The sequence below is a fragment of the Cuculus canorus genome, chromosome 6 (genome assembly GCF_017976375.1).
Source record: "Cuculus canorus isolate bCucCan1 chromosome 6, bCucCan1.pri, whole genome shotgun sequence".
Lineage (NCBI taxonomy): Eukaryota > Metazoa > Chordata > Aves > Cuculiformes > Cuculidae > Cuculus > Cuculus canorus.
In genome coordinates, this window is record NC_071406.1 from 40,013,400 (window position 1) to 40,034,964 (window position 21,565).

At 43.6% G+C, this 21,565-nt stretch overlaps 1 protein-coding gene across 3 annotated transcripts in view; it reads left to right on the forward strand.

The window, feature by feature from the left end:
• The window catches only part of UBE2F (ubiquitin conjugating enzyme E2 F (putative)), an 84,043-nt gene that overhangs the window by 8,854 nt on the left and 53,624 nt on the right, over positions 1 to 21,565 (forward strand). For 2 of the 3 annotated variants that reach the window (XM_054069976.1, XM_009570128.2), the window contains 3 exons: positions 3,748 to 3,777; positions 6,326 to 6,391; positions 14,305 to 14,372. In XM_054069976.1, coding sequence (XP_053925951.1) covers positions 3,748 to 3,777; positions 6,326 to 6,391; positions 14,305 to 14,372 — 164 coding nt within the window. The remainder of the gene's footprint in view (positions 1 to 3,747; positions 3,778 to 6,325; positions 6,392 to 14,304; positions 14,373 to 21,565) is intronic. The other variant, XM_054069977.1, reaches the window with a different exon arrangement.

Consider the following 21,565-nt stretch of genomic DNA (forward strand, 5'->3'; position numbering starts at 1 on the left):
CTTTTAAAAGCTTGGCACAGACCAACTCCATATGTCTGCCAACTGATACTGGCTTAGAGCAGGAAATAAGTCATAATTTACGTATGGTGTTAGCTGTTTGCACCACATGAATGAGAAGAAAGTTCAAAATTGGCATTGGAAATTCTTTTAGTAAAGTTGGAAGTATGTGAGCTATCAGCAGGGTGTCGGCAGGTGCTGCTGTCCTTGGATTTAGTCATAGGTGCGAGTTGAACAGGCTTTTATTTCCACTTCTTTGAAAAAGTAACTCTTAAAATACTGGTACCCTTTGTTATTTCTAGTCTGTCTCTTTGATTGCTTGGCTGTCTGTTAAACATTGGGAAGAAATTGTTTTCCTGTGAGGGTGGGGAGGCACTAGCCCAGGTTGCCCAGAGAAGCTGTGGATGTCCAGTCATCCCTGGAGGTGTTCAAGGCGAAGTTGGATGGGGCTTTGAGCAACCTGATCGAATGGGAGGCGTCCCTGCCCATGACGGGGGGGGGGGGGTGTTTAAAGATGGTTTAGTGGCAGATAGGAATGGTTGGACTTGATGATCCAAGAGGTCTTTTCCAACCTGGTGATTCTATGATTCTGTGATTCTATAATAATATAAATGTTGGGAAGTGGAAGGACCATGTAATTTCTTACTCTGTTGAAAAACTCGTGGTATTAAGCAGCTTGTTTGACTTCTGACACTGATCTGTATGGTCCTACAGATCCTTCAGAGGAGCTAAGTAGGGAAAGCTATGAAGTTGGATAACAATTAAGAGGCAGACAGCATTGTACTGCTGGAATTTAATACTTAGAAAATGGAGCTTTTGTCAGAGGGTCAAGGTATTCCTCTATAGCAGTCTAAAAGCTGTACATTAAAAGGGGACATAAGTAGGAGAGGGGGCTTATTGGGCAAAAACAGAGAAGTGAGTATTGTTTTGGTTGGGAAAGTTGACTTCAATTGAGGAAATAATGCTTTCATTTTGTGTTCTTGAACTCAGACTCCAGTGGGAAGTATACAGCCTGGCTCTGTGGCAAGGCGAGTAGCCAAAGCACTTCTCTATTCTGACTTGTCAGGTTGGGCTGGGGGAAGAGGGAGGCCCGTGAACGTGATTGTAGTCTGTGCTCTCCCGAATATAACAACCACATGGGTCTCTCTAAACCCATTCACACGTCAGGAGTGTGTGTTCCTATTTCTCTTCTGAGCATTGTCATGGGTAGGGGGAGTTATTGTTTGTGAAATAATTTATAAATAGCTCTGGTTGCTCATGTTGGGCTTAGCTTTCCTCGGTTTTATAAAGTTCCTAAGCTATTTCTGAGGCATAATCAGTTTGCATTCAATTCTTCCAAAGTCTCTGGTTGGTTTAAGTTAACGCTTGCTTTTTTTACACTTTTAATGGTTTAAAATAGCCTTTGGGGACTGTTCAAGCCAGTGCATAGTGGGTCAAGAGCAGGACTCTGCAAGTACACCTGCCACTTGGGTGTGCTGTTGCACTAGATCAAGTAAAGGTTCTGGGAACACCAGGCTGACTGGGTGGGAGCTACTCTGGATCTGGGCTGGCTGCACCAGAGTTGTGTTTCCCTGCAGAAGCTCTGCCATGAGCCTGCCTTTATGGCCTTTCAGACTGTCACAGAATGACTTATCAGAGCGGGTGTGGGATCCTGCAATGCTCCTGGGTTTCCTGCTTCTTGGCAACCAGCCTGCTTGACCACAAGGGGAATTGCGATGGTCCGTAGTGTTCCTGCACCGCTGATACACCAGTGCTGAGCGAGCATTGATGAATGCTGGTTTCCTGTGGAAGTTCAAGGAAGTTGTAGTGAGGCAGGTGTTGGTCTCTTCTCCTAAGTAACAAGTGGTAGGATGAGAGGAAATGGCCTCAAGTTGTGTGCCAGGGGATATTTAGATTGGACATCAGAAAAATTTCTTCACCAAAAGGTTTCTCAGGCACTGGCAGAGGTTGCCCAGGGAGGTGGTGGAGCCCCCATCCCTGGAGGGGTTTAAAAGCTCAGGTAGATGAAGTTCTCAGGGATGTGATTTAGTAGTGGTCAGGTGTGGTTGGACTTGATCTCAGAGGTCTTTTCAAACCAAATGATTGTGAGATTCTGGAGTGCTTTCACACAATATTTCCCAAGACTTGGGTTATCCAGTTGTCTCCACATGTTAAGGAACAGTGAGGTGCTTGGCTGTGAATTGAGGCACTGATTATCCATACAACACTATGAAAGCAGTCAAATTGGATTTTCTTTACTGTTCAGCAGTAGTTAGAGTCAGTTTTAGAAAGAGGGGGTGAGAAAGATTGTGAGGTTAAGTTTGTTCTTTAATTTAGTGAGGCTTTTGGAGCTCTAGGAAGTTGAGGGCATTGGAGCTCTAATTGTTGCTTCTATGTTTTGCTTATTTACAAATTTGTTATATAGTGCCAGTAAGTTGGCAGACTGCACAAAGGACATTTCTTACGGAGAATGTTCTTGTCAGTGGTGTTGCTTTATGTAGCAAATACATTGCTCAAAACATCAGAGCCTGACTGATGTCCAAATGTTTGCTTTCTGAGCAGCAAAACACAAAAATTATTTGTGTCAAGTCTGTCACTACCAAAGAGTGATAGAATTCAGAGAACTCACAAACGCTGTAGCTTTAGCCCATTAAAGGTGCTAATTATGGGTAATCCCCGATGTTTATATAGCACGGTTGATAGTAATGTGTTTCCATTCTTGATGTTACTTTAAAAGTTTTGATTATTGAAGCAAGTCTTTACCTGCTTTTTTATAAAGTGGTTTCATTCTTGGTTTCAGTGGTTTGCTGCAAAGTTGATTGGAAATCTTAATTTTAGGGAACCTGCTATTGTTCCCAAAGCTTTGGTGTGAATTAGTTACTACAGCCTTCCTACGTGTTTGCATACCTTCAAATAGAGAGCTCGCTGCTCTGCAATCATTGGTGTCAGCACCTTCCTTTTCATGTTTTCACAAGAAAATCCACTCGTTCTTGTGCCAAGACAGAGGGAACCACAGAAGCGTGACTGCATTGCAGGAATTTTTGACACTTCAGAAGAATGATGGTGGTCAGAAACCCCTCTACCAAACCTGGCAGGAGGCAGATACAAGGCCGCGGCTCAGGAGCACTGCTGCAGCTCGGTCATTGCTGGGTTTGAACACACTCTGTCCTGCTGGCTGCCTTTCCCTGCCTGTCGTTTCCTCATAATTGAAGGGAAGGGTGAGCAGACTTCATTAAGTTGAACAACACACAAGCACAGAAAGCAATAAAGAAAGAAGTCAACACCGTAAAATAAGAGCGCAGGTCCTAAACTCTGCGCTCCAGTGACAAGTGATACTGTCTCCCACTATGAAAGGCTGGTGAGCGTAAAGAGAGAGGGGTGGGAGAATACTCTTGTGATGGTTCTGCTCTTGTGTGTTGCGCTGTGGAGTTTTGGCCTTCTGTATTTTAGTGCCTTATGTAGACAAGTTTGGAGGTTTGGGTAATGCCACTCTTTGAAATGCCAGCGCTCTGTGTGTTTGAAGCCCTGGTGCTTCAGTCTTGGCAGAGCTGAACCTTCCAATCACAGTAGGAATTGTTGGCATTGTCTGTAGGGCAGATGAGCTTTGTTAGTAATGAATTGCATGGCCTAAAGAGAAATTTCAAGGTGCAGCTTAATTATATTTTTAAGTGGAATTTGCTTTACAGGGTGATTGAGATTAGATCTGCCAGTTTGGGCTTCAATAATGGCTTCATGCTTGCATAAATAACTATTTTTTTTTTCTTTTAACAGAGGTTGCAGAACTTGAAGCTAATTTACCTTGTAAGTATAGCATTTGATGGCATGCATTTTAATGGGAAAGGAACTCCTTAACAGAATATTTTGACTGAAGTCTGAATGCTAATTGTATTTGTTAACCCTAGGGAAAGCTGTGCAAAACTCTGGCACCCAGACTTGAAGAGGTTTTCTTTGTTGCTCCCCCTTAATGGGTTGTGGAGATGTGGATCCCTTGTTAGTATCATTTGGAAGCAATACTCACGTTTTGGCTCAAGAATTTGCTTGGTGCTTGAGTGGAGCTCGTAAAATACCTAAAAGGAACTGAAGAGTGCATTTACTGCCTCGCTCCTGGTTTTCCTCCATTCTCTCATTTCCAAAACGGGAGATGCTGTTTTAAGAGCAGAGCAAATGGCTCGGTGCTCCAGAAACGTATTGAGCCAACCTGGTGCTTTTTCACTTCACATGCAAGCTGTAACCTGATGTGTTCGTTAATAGTGAAAATACTGATGAAAAAAATCTTTTTTCTTTTTTTTTTTTTTTTCTTAAAAGTAATCCATAATACTTAAAAAAAACCCCAAACCAAGATAATGTGGTTTTAGTCCTGGAATCTGTGTTTGTTATGCTAGAAGATGAAAATATTAGTGGCCACTTTAGACTTATTAGCACGGGGTAAGTGGCTCAGTGCTTTTAAAGCGGAGGATAGATAGTTCAAGTGTGTATTTTCTGCTCCTTAGCTTTGGAAAGCCTAGTTCTATAATAGAGAGCAAAACACAAAGCCTTGTTATAAAGGGGAGTGAATTTCCGACTGCTCTGTGTTTGTTGCTGAGGGTGGCTGTTGACAGTGAAGCCAGATTCTTGCTGGCGCTTCTTTTCCCTTCAAGCGTTGACCAGAACAGCATCATTCTGCCACGAGTTCTTGGAATACACGCAAGGGTTGCAAATTATTGCCTTATAAGCTCAGAGGTACATTCAGAGCCCTTCGCTTGTGCTACATAACTTCCTGTGGTGCACGTTCCTGTTACAGAGTAATTCAAGGTGGTTTTTGTGCAGGGAGAGAGACGTGAGCTGCTTGGAGCAGACCGAGAGTGTACGTGTAGGTCATTAACAGTGCTGTGCATTCATGCTGCCTTGACCATATGCTTATACTATAGAGAAAAACAGTGAATATTCTCTCTAGTTATGCTGGCAGGTGGCTTGGGACGTTTCTAGTCTTTCCCCATCGAAGGGGAGCTTCAACCATATTTTTTCTCCAGGTTAAACTTCTGAGTGCTGCTTCTGATGGGCATCTTCTGTTCAGTAATGATTTTAAACCCAGATCAATGCTCGTATCTCAAAAACCAGGCTTTCCAGTGTCAAGGCTGCCTGATGAGAGGAACTATGAGGAGGAAAGATACAGAACAGAAGCAGCAAAAAGGGAGGGCAGGAAGAGGCATTATTTAACTCTTCCTTTTTTGTATGCTGTTCGTTCTTAAAGGCAGTTACAGAGCTCTGGCACAGAGGAATTTTAACTTTTGTTAGACTGGTTTGTGTAGACTCCTTCATAGGATAACAAACACCTAAGAAGCTTTTATTAGGGTTTGTATTTACCACAATGTGAATGCGTTACTAGGGTTTGTGTACAGCTTCTTAACTACAGAAAAAGAACAGCCAGCTTTGTTGGTTAAGAAGTGAAAGGCTGCATGATATGGATAATAACGTATCCATGCATATACCCACCTCCTAATGCCCGATTGACAGCTTATCTGCCCTAGTGAAGAAAGGCCAGCTTTGTGCGTGAGAAGGCAACTTCATGTCATCAAATGTGAACAAAGGGTTGTTATGCTGTGACCTTTCATCCATTGAACTGAAACCACTGACTCGTTTAATCAGATTGATGTTTTATCTCTTTTTTTTTTTCCACACTTGTTCTTCATTCTCACTGTTGTTCTTAAATTCATCTTGTCTGAGAACAAAAACTCAGTGTTCTTAAATTCATCTTGTCTGAAAACAAAAACTCAGTGTTCGGTTTGCAGACGCTCCACAGCCTTTGCTGTTAATGTGTGTAATCAGTTATGCTGAAGAACTTGTTCAATATGACAGCTGCACCAAGACTTCACTGGCTTTTGGGGGAAGTTTTCAGTAAAACCTGTATCTTGTTATATCTTACAGGTGTAAATAATCCTTTCTTAAGGTAGAGCTGTAGCAGCATGGCCTCTTGCAGGTGTAGTGCATGATCAAATGCCGTGGGAGGGCTCATTGCCATTAAAGAACTCATAAGGAAAAGATGCTCATCCTGTGTGCTGCGATCTTAACATGCAGCCAGTATATGTACAGAAGACCAAACCCTTTAGTGTTTTGAGATCTTTGAGATGGTACGGTTTACTGAAAGGAAATAAGCTTCTTCCTCACAGCTCAAAGAAGTGAATTCCTGTTAATGCAGGTGACCGGTAACTGTGTGGGGAAGAAGTGCTTAGAAACAAAGCGTAGGAGGAAATCACTTGACTGAAAGGTAGGGGTTAATCAGGGAGTGAATTTGGAGAGCATGAAAGATATGCTTGCTTTCCCAACAGTGGAAAAACAATTGTCTGATGGAAATTACTCTTTTTCTTCACAGGTACATGTAAAGTGAATTTTCCCGACCCAAACAAGCTTCATTACTTTCATCTAACCGTAATCCCAGGTAATTTCTTTAAATGCCTTACTTCTGGTTTTGTGTCTGCTGGTCTTTAGAAAACGTGATTCCAAGAGTTTGCTCAAGAATCCTGTAAACTTTCCAGTTGAAGAAAGGCTACCTGTAATGCAGTCATTATTGCATAGAGGCAATGGGAAAACTGTGGTGGGTTTTGATGACAGGATTCCAATAAAAAAAGCAATCAAAACAGAGCAGGCTTAGAAATTGTTGAGACATTGTGTTCTCACTGTGGTTGAAAACAGTTTTCTCTCTCAGCCAGTTTCAAACCACCGTGTTTTAGTTGCTGGGAAAAATCTTGCGCTACATCTGGAGGAATTAATCTGTTACAGCCTTGTTGCATATTTATTCTTTGCTGCTGGTTGCCTGAATCTGCAGAGTTGAAAAGGTGACGTGACAGGTGTAACACTATGGAAAACTTCAAATCTGTGCATGTCTGAAGATGCTTAGCAAGTCGGAGTCTTTTAATCTTTGAGTATTCGAGTATGTGGAAATTAGATCTTTTAATCTGCGAAGCTTCTGCTGGCGAGCTGTTCAATAAAAACAAAACCTCAGGCCTACGTTTTCAGAGCTCATCACTTCCATGTAAGCTAACTACCATCTGAAATTAGAGCTTGCTGCCATGGCTGTCCATTTTAGAATAGGAAGTTGTGTTTTCTGGGTGAATTTGCATGGAAGATCATTTAAATTTCACATGCACTTTATTTTTGCTGTGTGTTACCTTTGAGACTCTGTGCAGGGATTTAAATGAGAACATTGCTGTGTTCAGCACGCTGAATTGTTTGAGTTGGATGTTTTGAGAGCAGGATCTCTCTGCCACCTCGTTCTGGGGGTGCTGATTGATGAAAAGCTCAACACGAGATGGCAATATGTGCTTACGGCCCAGAAGGCCAACAGTAGTCTGGGCTGCCCCTCTACTCTGCTCTCGTGAGACTTCGCCTGCAGTCCTGTGTTCACTTCTGGAATCTCCAACATTAGAAGGATATGGAACTACTGGAATGGGTCCAGAGGAGGCCACGAAGATGATCTGAGGGCTGGAGCACCTCTGCTATGAGGACAGGCTGAGGGAGTTGGGGTTGTTCAACCTGGAGAAAAGAAGGCTCTGAAGAGGCCTCAGAGCAGCTTCCAGTACTGAAGGGGGCTCCACGAAAGCTCCGGAGGAGATATTTACAATGGCCTGGAGTGACAGGATGAGGGGGAATGGCTTTGAATTGTAGGGGGAAATATTTAGATTAGACATTAGGAAGAAATTCTTTGTGATGAGGGTGTTGAGGCCCTGGCCCAGGTTGCCCAGAGAAGTGGTGGCTGCTCCATCCCTGGAGGTGTTCACGGTCAGGTTGGATGGAGCTTTGAGCAGCCTGGTGCAGTGGGAGGTGTCCCTGCCCATGGCAAGGGGGTTAGAACTGGATGGGCTTTGAAGTCCTTTCCAACCCAAACCATTCCATGATTCTATGTGTACATTTTCTGCAGATGGTAATTGACAGCAGAATTCGGATGCAGTACGGCAGTCATGCTGAGTTCTTACCTATACAAATAATGGTTGACACTTCACAGCGTGGTAGGGATTTTTCTGATATTGCAGTATCTCTAGTCCAGTGGGCACTAGATGTCACTGTGGCTGCTTTTTACTGGAGCTTCCTTCGTGTTGGAAGTCTTGGGTGGTCTTTGTTACCATGTCTATTCATGGGACTCCTCATCATGATTAAAAAATGAGTAAGACTGCCTTAGTCAGTGTAATCTAAAAGAAATGCAAGGGCTGTTACAGAACTTTTCACCTCTCATTCCATGTAGGAGATGTATTCACATCTAGTTGGTAAGAATTAAGTCTGCTTGCACCAAATGTCCTTCAGTTCATTTGATGCTGCTTAACTATATTTTGAAAATGAGTTGCCTTTACAAGATCATTGCTGTGCAACTTAGGGATGTCCTGAATATGAAGCAGTGATAGCTTCTGCATGGTAATTTTAAGATGTTTAAATACTTAGTCATTCTTTTTGGTCTCTCAGCTGCTGTGCAGCAAGATGTTGTGGTCAAAAGCTACTCGTTGAGTGCAGAGCATGGGTTTTGTGCGGTCTTCATTGCTGAAATGATCTTGGGAATGAGATGATCTTAATTAACATTTTGTTACTCTAAATATAGCTGCACAGCTGAAGCCTCTGCAGTAGCCTGACCAGAGTAAACATCTATTTTCAGCTGTGTATAGTTCAGGTACTGAGTCTTGTGATCAGCTACTGCTTAGCACAGCTCTCTAAAGGCAGAAGGTAACACGTACCAAGGAAATGGTTGTAGCTTTCTGATTCCATTAATTATTTAGGGTATTCTTCAGAGTATGCTAAATTTTTTTTTTTCTTTGCAACGGCAGAGAAGTAGCGAAGCAGCTACAGAATTTTTCTGGCTCAAATGGCCAAAATCTTTGCTTGAGGCAAGTGTTTTTGCAGTGTCTATACAATGCTGCATGTTTCTTGGCAGTTTGGAGGAAGAGCCAGTTTCCGTCCTCCCAACTGTAACTGTCTTTTGCATTGAGGAGCTGAGTTACTTGTAGAAATCCTGCTCATACACCTGACTCTTAGGGGAGCTTCTGCAAATACCCCTGCAGCTGTGGTGCCAGGGAATCTCTCATGCTGCCTTGCACCTCGAATCCTGTGTTCAGTTTTGGGTCCCTCACTACAAAAAGGACATTGAGGTGCTGGAGCGTGTCCAGAGAAGGGGAATGGAGCTGGGGAAGGGGCTGAGAACAAGGGTTGTGGAGAGTGGCTGAAGGACCTGGGACTGTTTAGCCTGGAGAAAAGAAAGCTGAGGGGGGAGACCTTATCACTGCCTACAGCTCCCTGAAAGGAGGTTGTAGAAGAGGTCGGTGCTGGTCTTTTCTCCCAAGTGACAGGCAATAGGACAAGAGGAAACGGTCTCAAGTTACGCCAGGGCAGCTTCAGATTAGACATCAGGAAAAACATCTTTACTGAAAGGGTTCTCGGGCACTGGCAGAGGCTGCCCAGGGAGGTGATGGAGTCGCCTTCCCTGGAGGCTTTTAAAAGATGGGAAGATGAGGTGCTCAGGGATCTGTTTTAGTAATGGAAAGGTATGGTTGGACTCAATGATGTCAAAGGTCTTTTCCAACCAAACAATTTTGTGATTCTATGACTGTCCCTGTTAGGAGATGTACAATCAGTGTGCATGAGCCGGGGGTTGAAGTCTGCACAGCGACGAGATTCTTGGTGCCTCGCTTCTCAAGAGTTCTCAGTTTGCTTATCTGCAGTTACAGAGATCGCATCCTTGCACGACGGATCTGTTAAATGAGTGCTGATTGTTTTGTATTTATGTTTTATGTTCAAGTTCTCTGAAATCTGTAACCACATTTTATAAGGAGCCTTACACTGAGGCCGTTTGTGCAAGCAGCTGGCTGTCAGAGCACCACGAAGGTTCTGACTCAATGTGAGTTTTTAACACTAGGAATGCCTTTTGTGGGCAGCATTGTAGCCTTGTGTTACTAACAAAGCCTGTTTTACGCAGTTATTTTGAATGCAGCTGGTCTTGAAATGACAGTGACAAAGGCTTCTTTAGATTCTCACAGCAGGTTGATTTGAATAAGAAAATAAACTCTACCATCAAGCAAATACTTTCACTCCCCCCCTTGCTCTCCACTTCTCACAATAACCTTTCTTGGGAAGTATTTAATGTCACAAAATTATTCTGGTGACAGTGAGTTTTAAATGAAAGGGAAATTGTACAAAATTCTAGTGAGGCTGACGGCTTATTTCACATAAAAAATTTACTTGTGCTCAAGACATTCAGATTCCTGCATATCACAGCTTTCTGGAGTGCACCAGGAGTGGGTATATATTGGCACACGCTAGAAAATGGATCAGACTTGAATTTTACTGCCACAGGGGACAAACTGCGTGTTCCTGAAGCAGGTACTGCTTTCACTGCTGTCTGAAGCTGCTTTTATTTCAAGGCCACGTTAGATGAGGCCTTGAGCACCCTGATGCATTGGGAATTGTCCCTGCCCATGGCAGGGGATCGGAACTAGATGGGCTTTGAGGTTCCTTCCAACCGAGACCATTCTGAGATTCTATGATTTTATGATTCTATGCTTTTCCTTTTGCCATCTGAAAGCGATGTTCTGTCATTGAAAAATGCCCTTATGCCACAAATTGACTCTGTTCCTGTTTTTGTGCCAGTACTTTATTGGATCAAAAGCTAGGAAAACCAAGGGGATAGATGCTTATAGCACGAACAGCCTGCTGCATGGATTTTGGAAGTGCAAAAGTGGAAGATGAGACTAAACCATGGTAATGACCTGGAAAAAAAAAAGGTGAATTTAGATATTTTGCACACATGAAGAAAACTAGAGTAATGTGTGGAGTTAATGCAATTTTCCTGCAGCTCCCAGTCAGTTGGGGTAGTCTGGGGTTAGCGTGATTATTTTACAGTCTCATTCTTCAGGGAACTAATAAGAAGCCTGTTTTCTGTTTTGCGTGCCGTGAAAATGGCAAATGTTGATGAGCACGGTTGAGCATTTCAGCATGGCTGATTCAGGGAGCTGCTATCAAAAGCACATCCTTTGTGGCCTGTCCTAATTATCTTGCATTTTCTTTTAAAGCAAAGTAATAATCTGGTTTATTTTCACAGCACTTTTAGACATGAAAATGCCTTACAAACACAAACTAAGATTAGAGCTAGGGTAGACTCATAGAATAGTTTGGGTTGGAGGGGACCTTAAAGCCCATCTGGTTCCACCCCCCTGCCATGGGCAGAGACAATTCCCTTTGGATCAGGATGCTCAAGGCCCCATCCAACCTGGCCTTGAACATCTCCAGGGATGGGGCAGCCCTGACTTCCCTGGGCAACCTGATGGGCGATGGGATGAGAGGGAATGGCCTCAAGTTGCACCAGGGCAGAGTCGGATTACACATCAGGAAAAATTTCTTCACCATAAGGGTTCTCAAACACTGTCAGAGGCTGCTCAGGGAGGTGGTGGAGTCCTCATCCCTGGAGGCGTTTAAAAGACAGGTAGATGAGGTGCTCAGGGATGTTTGATAGTGGATCGGTGTGATTTGGCTTGATGATCTTAAAGGTCTTTTCCAACAAAATGATTCCATGATTTTGTGATTCTATGATGTTGCTGTCTGTGCTGGGAGTCAAGCGCTTGCCTTAATATTCCTGTGCGCTGCAGAGGCAGTGGGCCTGGCATTTCCAGCGTGCAGAGACGTGGAGTGTGGCTTTTCTCTTGCTTCGTGACTGGCAGGAATCTGACAGCCTTTTGGCAAACTCTCCTGCCTTGGAGCCATTCTGGAATGTTTCTTTTTTACAATTGCATTACAGCAAAGATTCATTAAATCTGAGGATTTTCATTGACATAAGACACATGTAGATTCATCCATCAACAGGCATCTATTTCACATTAGCAGGAGTGGGATACAAAGACCTGCTGCCTGCTTTGCTGCAAGTCCACAAATCAAGGAGCAGTTGAAATTCAGCCAAGAAAAATAACTTTCGGCTATTTAACACTGTTGGTGATTCTCCTTTACTTCGCTATACCAGCACCAGGCTTCTCCCTGCACCAACACGTGTTGGGAAGTGATCGCTCGGTGTGTGCCTGTGAGCCAGAGTGCAGTGGGGAGGCACGTGGAGGGCTTTGAGGTACACAGCTTGTGCCATAATAGGCTCTGAATTCCTATGTGGGGTTGGTGACTTGGTTTAGTGGCACCACTGAAAGATGCATTTGATTCTTTTGAGCGTGATTTTTATGAGGAGTAGTGTTATACGTGGAAATCATGGAGATTCATGGGATTTGGTTAAAAAGCACTATTACAACATGCTAGGTAGTGGATACACCTGTGTCTTGTGGGGTAACTTGGTGATGCTTGAGCTGCTTGAACTCCCAGGGGATATTGGATCGTTATTGTTCCTTCCTGGAACAGTTGGACTCTTGCTTAGACTGTTTTGCACATCTGATAGGGAGCAGTTTCATCAAAAGGCTATTAATATAACTTGCTTTTCACATGTTAGAAATGGCTTTACTGATTTGTATCTTAATGTATTTGAAAACAAAAGATAAATGCTTTTATCTTGCCCTTTTTCCCCTAAAAATCAGTGCATGTGCATTGACTTTCTGGTAGAGCGTAGCGTGCCTGGGAAGGCTGCTTTAATAAATCAAGAGCACTTCGGAATTTAATTGGAGTGGAAATGGAGAATGTAGATGAAAAGTGTATGTTCTGGACAGGCTATTAAAGTGAGATTTGCAGGGACTGAGGCTTGGAGCTTTGTGCCACGTGGTTCAGCATGGTGGCGGCTGTGAATGTCACTGTGTGGGGTGAGGAAGACTGACCGTTCCGTTTTCTTGTGCTGTGCCTGCACTGCTGTTGCAGTCCAAAATCTGATGCTGTTCATGTGCTGAACCTGTCAGTTCACACAGGCTCCTGGGAGAAGCTGGACCATGAGGTACTTGCTGACAACTCCTTTGCTGTCCTGCAGGCACAGGGCTTTCGCAGGGGCACACTGGGCACAGCGTGCGGTTGAGGCTTATCTCTGACAGCATTAGCTTTCGGTGGCTCATCTCCATCTACAGCCCAGCGTTTGTGGTGTTTAACAGAGGGTTGCCCACTCCTTTCAGTGAGTCAGCTGATAAGAGGTTGGGAAGAGCAGGAGAGCAAGAGCTGGCTGCTTTCATATGATTGTGGCAGTTAGTGTGTGGGAGCTGACAGCGGTGAGGCTGTAGAGGCTGACATCTGACCAAGCAGTTGCATTAGTTGGTAGGAGAATGTAGAAGGTCATGCTAATCTGTAGGGACTAGGAAGGCAGCAGATCTGGAAGACAACAACCTGAAAGAGGATTTTGATGACCTGTAGTAGAGGAGCTTGGCTTTTCGTGGTTTGGAACAAGCTAGGTGTAGTAAAAGTCTTCTGAAAACTACAGATTGCTTCACAGAACTTTACATAAAAACCCACTGTCATGCAATGGTAGCCAGATTTCCTAACCTTCCAGCCTTCGCTGTGGCTGTACTGTGTGATACAGAGAGCTCGAGTACTCCAGGCAGCTTGAGCCTGAGCATGCCTCGGGTGTCCCAAACCTCCAGTGTGGCCCAGGCACCTCTCTGTTTCCCTTTCTTAGTGAAAGAAACTCAAAAATGGCAATGCCAGGCAGACACATTTCAGATCGTTCGCAAACATTTCAACTTGTGAACGCAGCCAGCTCAAGAGTTGCAGACTGACTATTATCCTATTATACAATCTCTGGTTAAATGCGAGTAAATATGTTCAGATTACATATTTTAAAATACAGGCATTTTAATAATTCAGTATTGAGTCTGAGGTTCATGGAGAGGCAGGCAGATGTTCCTAACTGATACATCATCCTAAGGTAATTGCAATCAAAGAGCTAACTATTGTAGTACACTCTGAAGTGTGCTCTTGCACACCATTATTGATGCTATCCATGATATGTGATTGCTAGCACAAGTCTGGCAACAATGCTGTAGCAGGATTTAGCACGCATTAGCAAGGGAGGTACGTGTCCGGCTCATTCTGAAGGTTGGTATTGTGGTAGTGCATGCCGTGTTGCCACCATGTGGCAGAGTTTTGTTCATGTGGACATGAGTTCGATCAAGGGTTCCTCTAGCTTGGTGTTGCCTGGTCTGCTGATCAGGAAGGTGGATTTTGCGGCATCACTCTGGGACTGTTCACTCTTCTGACTCTACATTTCTGCTGTTAGGATTTTGGGAGTGTAGGAAGACACTATGATTTTGTTCTCTGTGAAGTGGGTGGAAGCAAGTGTTACACTGTAATGAGGTTAAACATTCAACAATAACCCTGTGCTGTCGTCTAAATCTCTGTCATGACAGATATACAATATGATGTCCATTATCTTCTCTCACTTAATTAGTTTTCTTGTTTTTTCTTGTCTAGATGAGGGCTATTACCAAGGTGGAAAGTTTCAGTTTGAAATTGAAGTTCCTGATGCCTACAATATGGTGGTGAGTATTAGTCATTAATCTCATAGTAGTCATTTTAGATTTCCCTTCCAGGGAACTGGACTTCAGAGGGAACTGGACATTGAGACTAAGAAAGGATCTTGTGTCTGTTACTGAAATATCAGGGGTTTGTAGAAAAATCTCATTGCTTGGAAGTTTTGGACATCATCTGAGCTCCTGCTCAAAGGTGGGGCACTACTAAAAGCAGGATTTGGTTGCTCAAGGCCTGGGCTAGTTGGCATTTCAAAACCTCTTAGGATGGAGATTCCACTGCCTTTCTGGGCCTCTGTTCCAGTGTTTAATTATCTTTGTTGTGAATTGCTTTCCTTTATCAGGTCAGAAATTCCCTTTTTGCAGCTTGTCTGTGGCCTCTTGCTTTCTTACTGTGCACCTCTAAGAAGAGCCAGACTCGCATCTCCCCTGTACCCTCGCAGTAGGGAGCTGTAGACAGCAGCAAGGTCACCACCTTCAGCGTTCTCTTCTCCAGGCTGAACAAATCCAGGTCCCTCCACTCTCTTTGTACTGCATGTGCTCCAGTCTCATCGCCATCTCAGTGGCTGTCTGTTTGACTGACTCCAGTTTGCCAGTATAGCTGGTACTGGGGAGTTCAGACAAGGACACGGTCATTCTGAATGCTGTGTTGTGAGGCTCAGGACAGGGGAATAATCATTTCTCTGGGTATTTTGCAGTCCTGTGTTTGCAACCAAACAGTCTTGAGGCTTTTATTGACTCAATGATATTGTGCCTTAGAGAAAAAAAATAAATATTTGCAGCTCTTTGGCAGAAGATGTTTGGAAGGGCAGGTGAGCCAGGCCTGAGAGTCTTCCTTCTGACTGATGTTCCACTCTCATCTCTTCTCTCCTGTTAATTATTCCTGAGACCAGATCTTAATGATTTTTTGTTAAAAAGAATAATATGTGTAAGAGAGAATTAAATAGGTGAAGGGAACGTTCTCCTCATTTTGTTTCTGTGGGGCCTTCAAACTGGTGTTCGTAGTTCTGATACCAGACTTGGGTGCTCAATCCATTTTGAGAGCATGCAGTGGAGAATGTGAAGCACAGATACAGTGACAAGAGGCCTCTTGGCACGTTCTTCCAGTTCTGCTGGTTGTCTCGCAGACGGTTTAGTATAAATATCTTTAAAACATAAAATTTTGATGGTTCTTAAGCAAACAGCTTTTCAAAGGACCTACAAATGGTTGTGATATTCTATTGCAGATAAACAGAAAGCTCCAGACAGGTTGGCCTTTTCAAGCATGAGAAATGGTGGTATTTCGTTATTGTACTTTTCCGAAATTGCAGAAGCTTGCAAGGAAGAAGGGAAGGTGCAATTACAATAAAAATACCTGCAGACATTGTTTTGAGAGTTGAGCTGTCAAAAGAACAAGAGTGACTCCAAAAATGGAAAGCAATTGGGGCGCACATCTGATTCTCAGGAATTATACCTTGCCAGTCTGTGTCTGGCATAGTTGGATATGTAAGGAAGTCTTCCTTACATAGTCGGATATGTAAGGAAGCTGAACTCGTTTGAGCATTTGAGTTGCAATATTTGCATTTAGGTCTGTGAATTGCTGCAGGGAGGCCTCATTTTCTTTTAGTTTGAACATGTTGGATAATTTTGCTTGCTTTTGTATCTTTTTTTCCCAATCTTTCTTCTTTTGTTTTCTTACTTTTGGTGTTGGTAGTTCAGAGCTCCCCTCTCTGAGAGGCTAAAGAATGTTTAAAGGGGGCTACAAGAGAAATGTGTCCCGGCATTTGTGTTCACATGCACCAAGCCTAAATTCAGCATCTTGTATTGGCAGCTGTTGCAGTCACAGCATTGTTTACATACACATACAAAAGAAGTGCAGTGGTCTGGAGTGTAATAGCTTGGATTCCCAAACAGAGCTTGGAGAATGGTGCATTAACACTGCTAGTAGAGTTGAAAGATCCTGTTTCTGAAAGCAGAGGAGTTGGGTTTGCATTCTAGAAGATGCCTTCACGAAATATTCCTGTATTTATAGTCCATGAATACATGGGATGGGCACTGTATCCTGTAAGAAGTTTGTGCTCAGAGAGCTGTAGCGTTTCTGAAATAGCTCTGAATTTCCCCTCTCCTTTTTTTGATAACTGTGCTCTCCTTTCACTGTAATACTGCTTAGGGACTGACTGTCTGCTTAAGCTGTTTTTTAAAGTGTTTAGGATCCTGTCTGTCTTTATTGGTATCGTTCTATCTCAAGTACCTACATGAACTAATAATGTTTGCAGGTGTTTTGGTTTTGTTTTTTTTAAGTACCACTCAACCTCACCAAAGAATTTCTTACTGTAGTACTCTAAGACAGAATCAGAATCACAGAACGGTTTGGGTTGGAAGGGACCTCAAAGCCCATCCAGTTCCACCCTCCCCCCATGGGCAGACACACCTCCCACTGGATCAGGTTGCTCAAAGCCCCATCGAACCTGACCTTGAACACCTCCAGGGATGGGGCAGCCACCACTGCTCTGGGCAACCTGGGGCGGTGCCTCAGCACCTTCATCACGAAGAATTTCTTCCTAATGTCTAATCTAAATCTTCCCTCTTCCAATTTAAAGCCATTCCCCCTCATCCTGTCACTCCAGGCTCTTATAAAAAGCCTCGCCCCAGTTTTCCTGTAGCCCCTTTTAGTGCTGGAAGCTCTTCTAAGTTCTCCTTGGACCCTTCTCTTCTCCAGACTGGACAGCCCCAACTCTTTCAAGCTGTCCTCATAGCCTGTGTTGTAAAGACAAAAGTGATGATTTAATGTTGTTCTGATTTGACTGAATTGTGCCATTGCATACCTGAGAAACGCAGCCTTCAGTATAAGGATGGATACCCTGTCATGTTCTACACTGTCTAATTTTTTAGTCAGCTTTGGTAACAGCAGTGTAACCACTGTGGCAACTGGGTGCAGGGGAACAACAATACATAGCACATACGTACACAATATATACTTGTCCTACTTTCTTAGGTTTGTGTTCAAGGTGTTCACCTAAACAGCACTGCTGCAGGAAAGTTATTTCCTCTGCGTTAACGAGCGAGCTGAATGTTAATTTCGTTCTGTGTTTTTTTGATTCTCAATTGCTATAATTAAATAAATCTTGTGGTTGGTTATGGTTCCCTGCTCAGCACTGGAAGAAAATTTGCAGCAGATGTTAATTAGAGATTTTTCAATTCTGAGCACCTGTCATTCAACAAAAAAGTTAAAAGATTTGCCTTTGTGCAATATAGAATAAAATGCTGTGGGTTGAATGTTGGGCTGTGGTCACGTTATTAATGAAAATTTATACATTCACAAATATTGAGACAGTTATGCTGAGGCTGTGGTTTGTTTTCTGCCAGGCAGAATAAGACTGAAACAAGTGATGGCAGTTGTAAGAGACTGAATCTTTTTGCTGCCTCAAACCACTTGTTTTCCTGCCTTAAATCACTTATTTTCTCCTGCAGGAGAGGCAGCGTCTTTCAATCCTTCAACCTTAACCCACACTTGCCAGCAGCTCAGTTACACGGAGAGGTCCTGCTGTGAGCTTGCCAGAAAGGAGAGCAGGGGCAGAATGGTACCTTGAACCTAAGCTCCCCTAAGCCCCCCCCAAACTCAGTTCCAGGACTTTCCTAGAAGAAGCACTGTGCAGACCCACCAAAACACTGAAAATATTACTCTTGAAGAGGGCATTGGCAGCAGCGCTTGCCATCCTGGGAGGAAGAAGGGCCAGAGCCCAGGTGGTGTCCTTGCACTTCCTTCCCTTCACATCCTTTCCTCCATTTGCACCCTTTCCTCCATTTCCCTTCACACAGATCTTTCAGGCAATGCCAATCTTATTCCTAAGAATGCGTGTACAAATAAATTCCTTTTAGGTCAGTTGTTTGGTATCGTTTTGCCTTCGTTTAGCCCGGTGGGTACAGAAGCCATAAATTTAATGGGGAGACCCAGGGTCTTACTCTGGCAGTCCCTGGACTGTCCAGATTGAGTTGTGAGAGCAGTGTTTTTACCACAGCTCTTCAGACCTGGCAGTGCACTTTCAGCCCATAAGCAAGGCTGGGATATCACACATCCACATCAGGCTCCTAGCAGGAGTGCTGAACATTTTGGTAGTGGGAATGAAAACACCAGGCAAGGCCAGCAAGTCATCGTAGCCGTGACCCAGAGCACAAATCTATTTTCTAACTAATCCTTTTAGCCTACAGAAAAAAAAGCACATCTGTTTTTAAAGCTACAAAATGCATAATTTATAGTATATATTTTCTGTAATGAAATCCTTTAATTTGGCTGCTGCCAAAGCCCTGCGTGTTTGCTGCTCCTCTGGGGAATTCTTTCTTTGCCCTTCATTCCTTGTAAGCAAGCATTCAGCTTCTGCGCTGGGAAAAGCAGCAGATGTGTAGGATGGTGGCATTGCAGAAGAGCGTGAGTAAGTATAATTAAAGAGGAAAAGCTTGTAAGGCTGTGCTGTGAACTGCAGCCATGGCATAGTCCTCTGCCCAGGAGTAATGCTCTGGAGGCTGATTCAGAAAGCAGTGGATCTGTGCACACAGGGAATAATGGATCCTCGTGCTTTAGGTGTGACTGACTGGGATGTACTCTGACTTTCAGTGCCAGGGCTAAAAACTTCCTTAATGCAAGGACTCAAGAGCCTGAAATATGAGAGGGATGCTTTGCGGCATAGGTGCTTTGAAGCAAGTGCTACTGTCAAGCGCTCTCTCTTATTTGTGAACAGAGCAGGCAGCTGGTTAGGGCTTTGTGGTCTCAAGATGCACTGGGGGAGATGTAGGTTGGATATTAGGAGGAATTTCTTTACTGAAGGGATTGTCAAGCACTGGCAGGGGCTGCCCAGGGAGGTGTTGAGTCCCCATCCCTGGAAGCGTTCAAAAGATGAGTAGGTGTTGTTATTGGGAACGTGGTCTAGCGGGGGACTTAGCAGGGCTGGATCAATGGTTGGACTCAGTGATCTTAAAGGCCTTTTCCAAATGAAACCATTCTGTGATAATCTAAGTCCTGTACCACTGAGCTGCTCTACTCAGTATTGGAAATGTTTATTCTGATTATCTGAATGGCAATAAAATGTTACATGGGTTCTTCTGCTGTATCCATGGCTAACTGAACCTTTTGAAGCTGTTTGAGATATGGATAATTGTAGAAGCACCTGAGATTGAGAACTGCAAAGGGCTCCTATTTTCAGTCAGTTACTGGAGGCATTAGGATGGTTCAGATGGGTTTGGGCTACAGCGCAAGCGGTAATTTGCATCGCCCCACTCCAATGTGAAGGAAAGAGTTCTTTAACAATATCTGATTTACAGGATAGAGCCTGCAGACTGTTTGACCGTGATGGGATGTTGTATCAGAACAGAAAGCAGTCGGTACTGGTACAGGTGTTGCAGAGGGTCACGAGAAGAAAGCTGGAGCAGGGTTGGTTAATTCTGATGTCTCCTCAAACTACCATGGTGTTGGAGATTAAAACCTATTGATAGACCTGTCCTGTGCCATTTTACAGGATTATGCTCGTTAGGAAATCGTTCATGAGCTTTTGTGTAAAGCAAACAAAAGTTTGTTAGTGTTTGTGCTTATAAAACCTGTCAGGAACGTTGCTGCCTGTGAGACATCAGAGGAAGCTGTGAAACAGCAAGCAAGACATTTAACAGAGGACACAGCAAATGCCTTTGGCACTGAGTGCAGCTGCCTGACCTCTGTGTCTGCAGCATCTGTTTCCCAAGCACCGCTTTTGTGGTTGACCGGCTGCCCAGAAATAGGGGTCAAAGGGAGATGGCAAAAAACCCCATCAAAACTAATTCAGTGACCGAGGGATTAATTGATTTTAAGAAACAAGTAAACAAACTCCCTTCTTTTATACCTTGAGATGGAGCTGGTGAAATAATGGATGGTACAAGACTGGTGCTTTAAGGAATAGAACCTGAATAACAACAACAACAATAATAATAATGATGTCCCTCACAATAACTACAACAACAATATTATTGTTATTATGTTGCTGACTTCCAGGAGGGATTGAAAGGCTTGGAGTACCTCCTCTATGAAGAGAGGCTGAGAGAGTTGGAGTTGTTCAGCTTGGAGAAGGCTCTGAGGAGACCTTATTGCAGCAGGGGGAGTGGAACTGGATGGGCTTTGAGGACCATTTCTATGATTCTGTGTTCCAAAACAACATGAAAGTGCAGCTGATGAAAAGCTGGGCTCTTAGAAACAGTCTTAAGTTTGAAGGTAAAAAGTTTGAGACTGTTTTCTGTGTGCCATTTAATTTTCACTTGTTGTGCCTTGATTGGACAAACCTGAAATAAGAGTGGAGAAAAGGCAATGTCTACATTATACATGGCAGATTTATCGTGACAATAGATGTTTCTTCTTTTAGTGCCCGACAGATCCGTTATGGGTAGCTCAGTAGCAGACGTATTTTCTTATCTCTTTTTCCAAGGAGTCTTAGTTATAAGAGTATTTCACTAGAAAGATAATGGGGAAGTTGAGAACAAAGTAATGGGGCAAACACATCCTGCTGCTATGCAAATACAGCTGTTGGAGCTGTTTTGTCTCTTGGCTTGGAGACTTCATGGAGGAACATAGCTCCACATCCATAACAAGTGATTTAATTGAAGTTAGGAAAGGTAACGGTCTGTGCTGATAGATTCCAATAGACTTACTACAAGAAATCATCTGCTTGATTGAAAGCTGCAAAGTGTAATTTGGAGAGTGCGGATGGAACAACGTGCAGTTGCTAAGTTACCAGGATTTTTATGACCCACTCTTTATTTACTTTATTTACCAGAACAAATGAGACTGTATTTTAAGAATCTGGATTATTAAATAGTGAGGCTGCACTGCTGCACCTCGAATCTTGTATTCAATTTTGGGCTTCTCACTACAAGAAGGACATCGAGGGGCTGAAGTGTGTCCAAGAGGAGGGGAACAGAGCTGGGGAAGGGGCTGGAGAAAAAAGTCTTATGAGAGAAGGCTGAGAGAACTGGGGTTATTTAGCCCAGAAAAGGAGTCTGAGGCGACACCTTATCACTGCCTTCAACTCTCTGAAAGGAGGTTGTAACGAGGTGGGTGCTGGTATCTTCTCCCAAGTGACAAGTGATAGGATGAGAGGAAATGGCCCTAATTTGCACCAGGGTGGGTTCAGGTTGGACATCAGGGAAAAATTCCTTCACTGAAAGGATTCTGAGGCCCTGGAAGAGGCTGTCCAGGGCAGTGGTGGAGT